We start from the raw sequence: 9390 nt of genomic DNA on the forward strand, positions 1-9390 counted from the left end.
TAAAAAAAACAAAAAACGATAATTTCAAAATACTTATAAGTATGTCCAAATACTGCGTGGGACGTACGCTCCGGGCTCCCTTCAACTCCTCCCGGTCCTGGGGCTCACAAATCCCGCGGAACTGTGAGAGGGAGGAGGAAAGCACCAGGAACTAGCACAGGTTTAACGCTCCCTCACTCCATCTTCCACGCTCCGGCTTCCTGCCCAGGCCCAGAATTCAGCTCACAGCTTGCTCCGCTCCGGTGGTCTGGCTCCGCCGACTGAAGTGAGGGCGGGAAGAGAGAAGGACTCACTCACACATGAAACACCAACTCCGCACAGCCCGGCGCGAGCGCAAGGCGTGGCGAGCGGAAGTCGCCTTTCCCCCAGGACCAGAAGTCCCGCCCCCTTCCGGAGGAGGGCATAAAGCAAAGACAGCCAATCCAGAGGAAGGAAATACTCCGGCTGGAGCGACTGAGAACTGAGCCGGGGGCTCGCGACCGGAAGCAGCCCGGGGGCGGGTCTCACGCTGGCCGTGCTCGCCCGGCAGGCTGGTTCTACCGCTTGGGTGTTAGGAGATGCTCGGGCGGCCGCGGGCGAGGAGCCGGGTCGGAGGCCAGCAGCAGTCCGGAGGCTGTTCGGCTCCGGGGCGGAGCGGCTGCCCCGCCGTCAGACCATGGTCCCGACCAAGCCTTCCGGAGAGTGGTCGCTGAGCCCGCCGGTGACCCCCGCCGGGCTGTTCGGCGTGGCCTTCCTCGCCCGCGTCGCCCTGGTCTTCTACGGGGTCTTCCAGGACCGCACGCTGCTCGTGAGGTACACGGACATCGACTACCACGTCTTCACGGACGCCGCGCGCTTCGTCACCCAGGGCCGCTTTCCGTACCTGAGGGCGACCTACCGGTACACGCCCCTGCTCGCCTGGCTCCTCACGCCCAACATCTACCTCAGCGAGCTCTTCGGGAAGTTCCTCTTCATCAGCTGCGACCTCCTCACGGCCTTCCTCGCGTTCCGCCTGCTGCTGCTCCGGGGGCTGGGGCGCCGCCAGGCGTGCGGCTACTGCGCCTTCTGGCTGTTCAACCCGCTCCCCATGGCGGTGTCCAGCCGCGGCAACGCCGACTCGCTCGTGGCCTCGCTGGTGCTGGCGACCCTGTACCTCCTGGAGAAGAGGCTGGTGGCGGCCGCCGCGGTGTGCTATGGGGTCGCGGTGCACATGAAGATCTACCCCGTGACCTACGCGCTCCCCATCGCCCTGCACCTGCTCCCCGAGCGCGGCCGGGACCCAGGCCCGAACCCCCTCCGGGCTGGGCTGTGCGCTCTCCTCAAGAGGCTGTGCAGCCGGGCCGTGCTGCTCTTCGGGGCCGTTGCCGGGCTCACCTTCGTGGCCCTGAGTGTGGGCTTTTACTATCAATACGGCTGGGAGTTTTTGGAGCACACCTACCTCTATCACCTGACCCGGCGGGACATCCGGCACAACTTTTCTCCGTATTTCTATATGTTGTACTTGACCGCGGAGAGCCCGTGGAGCTTCTCCCTGGGCATCGCCGCCTTCCTGCCCCAGGTCCTCTTGCTTTTAGCGGTGTCTCTGGCCTATTCCAGAGACCTCGTCTTTTGCTGTTTTCTGCACACGTCCATTTTCGTGACGTTTAACAAGGTCTGCACCTCCCAGTACTTCCTCTGGTACCTCTGCCTGCTGCCCCTGGTGATGCCGCGCCTGAGGATGCCCTGGAAGAGGGCGGTCGTCCTCCTGATGCTGTGGTTTGCGGGGCAGGCCCTGTGGCTGGCACCCGCCTACGTTCTTGAGTTTCAAGGGAAGAACACCTTTTTGTTTATCTGGTTAGCTGGCTTGTACTTCCTTCTTATCAACTGTTCCATCCTCATTCAGATCATTTCCTACTACTCTGAGCCCGCCGCAGAGAGACTCAAACATGACTAGTGTTTGCTCCAGTTCTCCCGCCACCTCCATCTCTTACATTCGGATTGTTCCAAATGGACCAGAAGAGAGCTTTGGAAGAATTTTGAACATCCTAAGCACTCCAGTGAAAGTTTAGTTTCAACATAATACCAGTTCCAACAAATTAAGATAAATGTTTACCTTATGTACAAAGGGGACTGAGTAATTGGGGTCCACCTTTAGAATGGAAGGGCTGATTAAACTTTCAGATGTTGAAAGGTTTGTTTGTTTTTTTAGAAAAATACAGGAATGTACTCAAACACATAGGTCTAAGCCACTATTTGTTCCAGTTATACTATGCTACTGTCAGAAGCAGTCTTATCTTTTAACCCCCACTTTTTCCACCTAAAGCTCTCACGATAGCTGTGAAAACTCACAAAATGTTCCTAGAGTACAGATTTTAGTACAGATACCAATTGTTAAGTACTGTGTTTAGGTTGGCAACGTTAATTCTGTATTAATGGGGGGCTTAGAAGATGAAGAATCCAAAGAATTTAAATTGTAATAATTTCATGTACAGGTATTTTTTTTATAGTTTAGTTTTTCAACATTTAGACCCCGTGGTATTAGATTACATTTTGGCTTTATACTAAAGGGATTAAATTTAAATTCATTTTTAAATTGGAATTATTACATATCTTAAAATAGTCTTTTGTTTTTGAGGTCGATAAACTATTAGGACATTTTAGTGTCCTCTTGTACCCTTTGTTTTTAATTTTCTGATTATTAAAAAATATTTTTCATTTAGAATTTAAGCCTTGCCTATATTGTAAAAATGAACATTGGTAGATTTTAGGTGTTAAAAATCATATTGTGAGCAAGACACTTTCCAGCTTAAAAGTACCCCAATTATGAGAATTCCCTAATAGAGACCTGCAGGAGAGGCTCCTGGAAAGTATAAGAAGCATCCTAAGTGTCCATTAGTCTCAGACCAGGAAATTGAGGGACAGATAGTGGAAATGAGGCTTTGCAGATCCATTTCCCTTATTACTACAATATTTCTGGGATAAGAATGCTTTCTGATTTCAACCAATCACCCTTAAAATTTTTTTTTAATTAAGGTATTACATGTGTTCTCATCTCCCCCATTCCCCTTCTTATGCCCTTGGTGTCTGTGTCCATTGGCTATGCTTATATGCATGCATACAAATCCTTTGGTTGATCTCTCCCCCAAACTTTTTTTTTTTTTTTTTTTTTTTAACATAGCCCATTATGTTGGGGATTCCCTAACACTAACCTGCAATGGTAATTTTGAGTTTGATTTTATGATTGTGATTTTAAAAGATGAGTATTTTAACAACATTGTTCTTTCACAGTAGACGAGGACAACAAACAAAATCCCTCCAGAGTAGTATATTGTATGTCAGGGCAGGCCTAAAAAAGCCTTTGAGAACAAGATGTCTGTAGGCTGTCATAACTAAGAATTCTATTACTAGCAGCGTTTTTGATGGATATCTTTTGAGACCTGCTATTAGAAAAAGGGAAGAATGTTGGCTTTGTATGGGTTGTTTTTGTGAAAACAACAGACAACCGAGGACTGTGACCTTTCTTATATCTAGTCTTATATCCCACATTAAGTATTATCTTATAGTCTCTTAGTATATGACTGCTCACTAGTGACCTTCCAGCCAGGTCATTTTTAACTTCTTCTTTTTTCATTCTTTTATAATAGTAATTAAAATATTTTTGGTAGAACTAGCAGGGAAAGGGGTGGGTAACAGAATTTTAACATACTAAAATAATCATCTTTTTGGTATTCCTGACTTTAAAAATAGTCATATTTACTTATTAATTTTCTTTTTACTTTAACATTTTAAAAAATATATTTTATTGATTTTTTACAGAGAGGAAGGGAGAGGGATAGAGAGAAACATCGATGAGAGAAACATCGATCAGCTGCCTCCTGCACACTCCTTACTGGGTATATGCGGGCAACCAAGGTACATGCCCTTGACCAGAATCGAACCTGGGGCCCTTGAGTCTACAGACCGATGCTCTATCCACTGAGCTAAACTGCTTAGGCTACTTGTAACATTTTTATTATGGTTTTTTCTTCATAAATACATTGAAATGACAAGGAAGTTAACCTTGTAAATGCATCATCCTTATACTACGAGACCTCTAAGATTACTTTTAATATTCTAAGTAAGACTTTAAACATTTTTCACATTCTTAGAAGTCAGTAGAGTTCTGTCGCAGTCTTTGAAGGGAACTTCAATTCCAGATCCTGCCCTGCAAGAAATTCCCTACCAAAGAACTATAGGCACTTCTTAAAAGGTGCTGCGAGTGCCCAGCCGGCATGGTTCAGTGGTTGAGTGTTGACCTACGAACCGGAGGTCATTGTTCAATTCCCAGTCATAGCACATGCCCAGGTTGCAGGCTTGATCCCCAATGTGGGGCATGCAGGAGGCAGTCAATAAATGACTGTCATCATTGGTGTTTTTTTTTTATTTTTAATATATTTTATTGATTTCTTACAGAGAGGAAGGGAGAGAAATAGAGAGCTAGAAACGTCGAAGAGAGGGAAACATCGACCAGCTACCTCTTCCACACCCCCTACCGGGGATGTGCCCGCAACCGATATACATGCCCTTAACCGGAATCAAACCTGGGACCTTTCAGTCCGCAGACCGACGCTCTACCACTGAGCCAAACCGGTTTCGGCCATCATTGGTGTTTTTATTTCTCCCGTCCTTTCTGAAATCAATACAAATATTTTTTTTAAAAAAAGGGGGGGACTCCCTTTTAAGTCTAGAGTTAAACCTTTTCCCTTAACCTAATGGATATAGGAAAAGAACCTGGATTTGTACTAAATAATTGTTTTAACTACCTGTTACTATTAACTTTATTCCTTCTGATCTCGATCTGGTTCTTTGAAATGGTAGTAGTTATACGTGAAGATGTATGTAAAGATTTCTCAGATGTCTGGTTCCAGCTTGACAATTTTGTATTTGTGTATTCCTGCCATAAATTAGCTGACTCTAGTGAGTGGAGGTTTGGCTCACGCCCACAAATTACACAGCATTTCTTTTCTCCATTGTGTTGAGGGGTCACCCAGGGATTGATGGAAGCACATGTCTTCTGCCTGGATCAGAATCATCAGAGTAGCACAAGCATTTATTCAGCACTGACCCAGGAGAACCATTCATTAAGTCAAAACAAGCATTCATATTCATTATTCTGAATAAAAACCATACTAAATGGGAATGTTTCTAGCTGCTCAGAGACTTTGCTAATTATATCTGCTATATAAAATGAAATGACACTTATAGCAACTAACTATTCTCATAAAAGGGTAATATGCAAATTGGTCAAGATGCCCTCACAGTAATGACCAAACAGCAGGCTGTGTAGGGTGACAAGGCCGGCAGAGAGGTTAGTGAGGGATGACCAAACGACCGAACACAAATTGTGTGGGGCAACCTGACCAGCAGGGGGGGCAGTGAGGGCATCAAGTGACCGAACAGGCTGTGTGGGGCAACCAGGGCAATGAGGGGCAGCCAGGCCGGGGTTGTGGGGGGAGGGCAGTTGGGGGTGACTAGGCTGGCAGGGGGGCATTAGGGGTGATAAGGCTGGAAGGCAGAGGTAGTTAAGGGTGATCAGGCTGGCAAGGGGGGCAGTTAGGGGCGATCAGGCAGGTGGGCAGGTGAGCAATTAGGAGCCAATGGTCCCGATTGTGAGAGGTATGTCCGACTGCCAGTTTAGGCCCCAATCCGCAAGGGGTCCCAGATTGGAAAGTGTGCAGGCTGAGCTGAGGAAACAACCTCCTCATGCACAAATTTTGTGCACCAGACATCTAGTTTAAAAATAAGAGTATGAATATTTGAAGCTCAGTTCATTTCACAAAGGAAATTTTTATACTTCTCGGTTGTCCATCCTTGTGGCAATTATTTATAGATTTAGGCCCTGTGCTGAGTCTTGTAATAGATGAGTAAGAAAATGTCCATGCTCTTGACGAATTAACACTAAAGACCAACATACCTTATTAGTAAAATGCTATACCTGTTAGCCAGTTTTGCTCAATGGATGGCCTGCAAACTGAAGGGTCCTGGTTCCATTCCAGTCAAGGGCACATGCTGGGTTGTGGGCTCGACCCCCAGTGGAGGGTGTGCAGGGGACAGCGAATCTATGATTCTCTTTCATCACCATTTCTCTCTCTCCCTCTCCCTATCTGAAATCAATAAAAATTAAAAAATGCTATACGAGAGAGACCCTGTTCCACAACAGTAATATAAAATGGTGAAGTAGAGAATAATCTTACTAGTTTACAGTTTAGAAAATTGAGGCTCATAAACAAGTGGCTTTCCAAGGGCAAACGCCTTATAAATGGCAAGACTAACAATTCTACTGCATTATGCAAGTCCTTAATTCCATATGGTTACAATGAAAAACATTTACCAAATGTCACTTAGGAAACTACCTAGCAAAAGGCTGCATCTTCTATGAGCCAGGCATTGTTTTAGGTATTTTGGATCAGCTGTGAGGCACTCCCTTCATGGAGCTTACGTTTTTATGGGACACAGAAGATGAGCAAATACATGATTGTGGTGATTGTCATAAAGAAAAACTAAGGCAAGCTAAGGAAGTAGAAAGTGATGGCAGGAGAGGAGCGGATGCTGTTTTAGATAAAGTACTTAGGGGAGGCATCTTGAGGTGGCATTTGAGCAGAGACCGGAAAGAAGTGAAGATAACGATATTCATGTAGCTATCTGGGGAAAAGAGTATACCTTGCTGAGTGAAAAATAGTGTAAAGGCACTGAGAGAGGAATGAGGTTGGTATGTTTAAAATACAGCAAGGCCAAGCCGGCGTGGCTCAGTGGTTGAGTGCTGATCTATGAACCCACAGGTCAGGGTTCAATTCCCAGTCAGGGCAAATTGCTCGTGTTGCATGCTTGGTCCCCAGTGTGGGGTGTGCGGGAGGCAGCTGATCGATGATTCTCTCTCATCACTGATGTTTTATCTCTCCCTCTCTCTTCCTCTCTAAAGTCAATTAAAATATATTAAAAAAAATAAAATACAGCAAGAAGGTGAGTATAAGGAGTTGGAGTGAGCAAGGAACAAACAATGTAATTCACAGCATACAGTAGAACAACATGAATGCGAGTTGAAAAATACATTTCACTAGTACCTTAGCATTTTTACCACCCTGTAACAATAACTTTGGGCTCAACCTATTTTCCCCATGACTGAGCACAGATTAATTTGTACGGAAGATGAAACATAGAAACAATTTATATTTGAGCAGTACTACAAAATGCTTTCACACATTATTTTGAGGTGTGAGGATTTTTTTTTTAAATTCTGGTTTTATAGATGAGAATCCTAAGTCTCAGAATATATGCATTTTGCCCTTGGTTGGAGTTAGTACATGAGATGGGGCCAGAATCCAAAGCGAAATTTACCACTGTTTTCGTTCTGCCCTTGTCATTTAGATATGGTGAGAAAATGACACCAGGGGCCCTAGGAGGCAAGAAATTCAGGAGAAAGTAGTTCACCAGATCATTTATTTAGTAAATACTTATTAAGAGCCAGGCTGTGTAATTTGTGGGCATGAGCCAAACCTCCACTCATTAGAGTCAGCTAATTTATGGCAGGAATACACAAATACAAAATTGTCAAGCCAGAACCAGACATCTGAGAAACCTTTATATACATCATCACGTTAACTACTACCATTTCAAAGAACCAGGTCGAGATCAGAAAGAATAAAGTTAAAAGTAACAGGTAGTTAAAACAATTATTTAGTACAAGTCCGGGTTCTTTTCCTAAATCCATTAGGTTGGGGGAAAAGGTTTAACTCTAGACTCAAAAAGGAGTTCCCTTTTTTATTTTTTAATATTTGTATTGATTTCAGAGAGGATGGGAGAGATAAAAACATACTACTTAGTGTTTGGAGTATGATGATTGTGATTACAGTCCTGGCTCTATGTACTGGAGGACACGGATGGAAAGTGATAACTGTGACAATGGCTAGAATAAAATATATGAAGTAGTTGGGAGCACCTCACTAATGCATCCACTGGACAAGGCTAGCACAGAGGCTGGTACACACTAGTGTTAATTACACGATGGTGGATCTAAGGCAGCCTACGCATGCAAACCCATGCTTGTAAACGCCTCAAGGTTAAGAGATTGAAACCTACAGACCAATGAATCACCAACAGCCAAGCTGGCTTTCCCAAATGACACAACAGCACGTTGGTGGTATAGGGGTGAGCATAGCTGCCTTCCAAATAATGCAGCAGCTTAACCCACAGCCAGCCAGCAATCCCCTGGCTTTGCTTCTGCCTCTTCTCTAGAGAAGTCTTGGTTCTAGCTCCTGTGGGTGGCACACCCCGAGGCCCCTCGAGTTTGACTTGCTCAATTCAAATCAAGTTCTCTTCAGATACATTCTTTAAAAAGTTCATATGGCCAAAACCGGTTTGGCTCAGTGGATAGGGTGTCAATCTGCAGACTGAAGGGTCCCCGGTTCAATTCCGGTCAAGGTCATGTACATTGGTTGCAGGCACATCCCCAGTAGGGGGTGTGACAGAGGCAGCTGAACAATGTTTCTCTCTCATCAATGTTTCTCTCTCATCGATGTTTCTAGCTCTCTATCCCTCTCCCTTCCTCTCTGTAAAAAAAAAAAAAAAATCAATAAAATGTATTAAAAATAAAAAGTTCATATGCCTCACTAGATACTGAGATGTTATTTTTTTTTAAATATATATTTTATTGATTTTTTACAGAGAGGATGGGAAAGGGATAGAGAGCTAGAAACATCGATGAGAGAGAAACATCGATCAGCTGCCTCCTGCACACCCCCCACCGGGGATGTGCCTGCAACCAATGCACATGCTCTTAACTGGGATTGGACCTGGGACCTTTCTATCCACTGAGCCAAACCGGTTTCAGCTTGAGATGTTATCTGTTTTTCTTCCCTACTGAGTGAGTTTTGGGGGCTTTCTTTGAAACTTCCTTGCTGAAAATCACTTTTACGACCTTTTATGACCTGGCTCTACATGCCTAGTTTCACTTCCCCCTCACCCCACCCTACAGTCATATCAGATTGTGCCACCTCTTCATGCCTTCGCATCTGCTGTTCCTTCGGCTGAAATATCCTTCTCATCTTCTTGTCTTTCTGAATAGCTCCTATTCAGTTTAAAGACGACCTTCACAGAACATCCTCTGATTCAGTACCTCATTACTAGTATGTAGCGCACATCACATGTACTGCATTTCCCACTTGTGTGTCTCCCCATCTAGACTGGGAGTGCCCCAGGGACAGTAATTATTTCTTTTTCATTGATCTTTTCCTGGGCCTTTCCCAGAACCGAGCACAGACAGACAGGTGTAACCAATGTCACCGAGCCTGTGCATGTGCCCCATACTTTCCCAGGTTTGCTGAGTTGTACACGAATATGTCAAGTGAAAGCTGGAGCTAGCGGGCTCCTGTGCATAGTTAATGTAGAGCTGTGAAA

At 44.9% G+C, this 9390-nt stretch overlaps 1 protein-coding gene across 1 annotated transcript; it reads left to right on the forward strand.

Moving 5' to 3' along the window:
* The first annotated feature begins 431 nt into the window (after positions 1-431).
* PIGM (phosphatidylinositol glycan anchor biosynthesis class M) lies at positions 432-3119 on the forward strand. The gene has a single exon (XM_084865901.1). It carries the CDS (start codon positions 656-658, stop codon positions 1910-1912), a length of 1257 nt encoding a protein of 418 aa, XP_084722027.1. The 5' UTR covers positions 432-655; the 3' UTR covers positions 1913-3119.
* The last annotated feature ends 6271 nt before the right edge of the window (positions 3120-9390 follow it).

The sequence above is a fragment of the Pipistrellus hanaki genome (genome assembly GCF_964339955.1).
Source record: "Pipistrellus hanaki genome assembly, chromosome: 18".
NCBI lineage: Eukaryota > Metazoa > Chordata > Mammalia > Chiroptera > Vespertilionidae > Pipistrellus > Pipistrellus hanaki.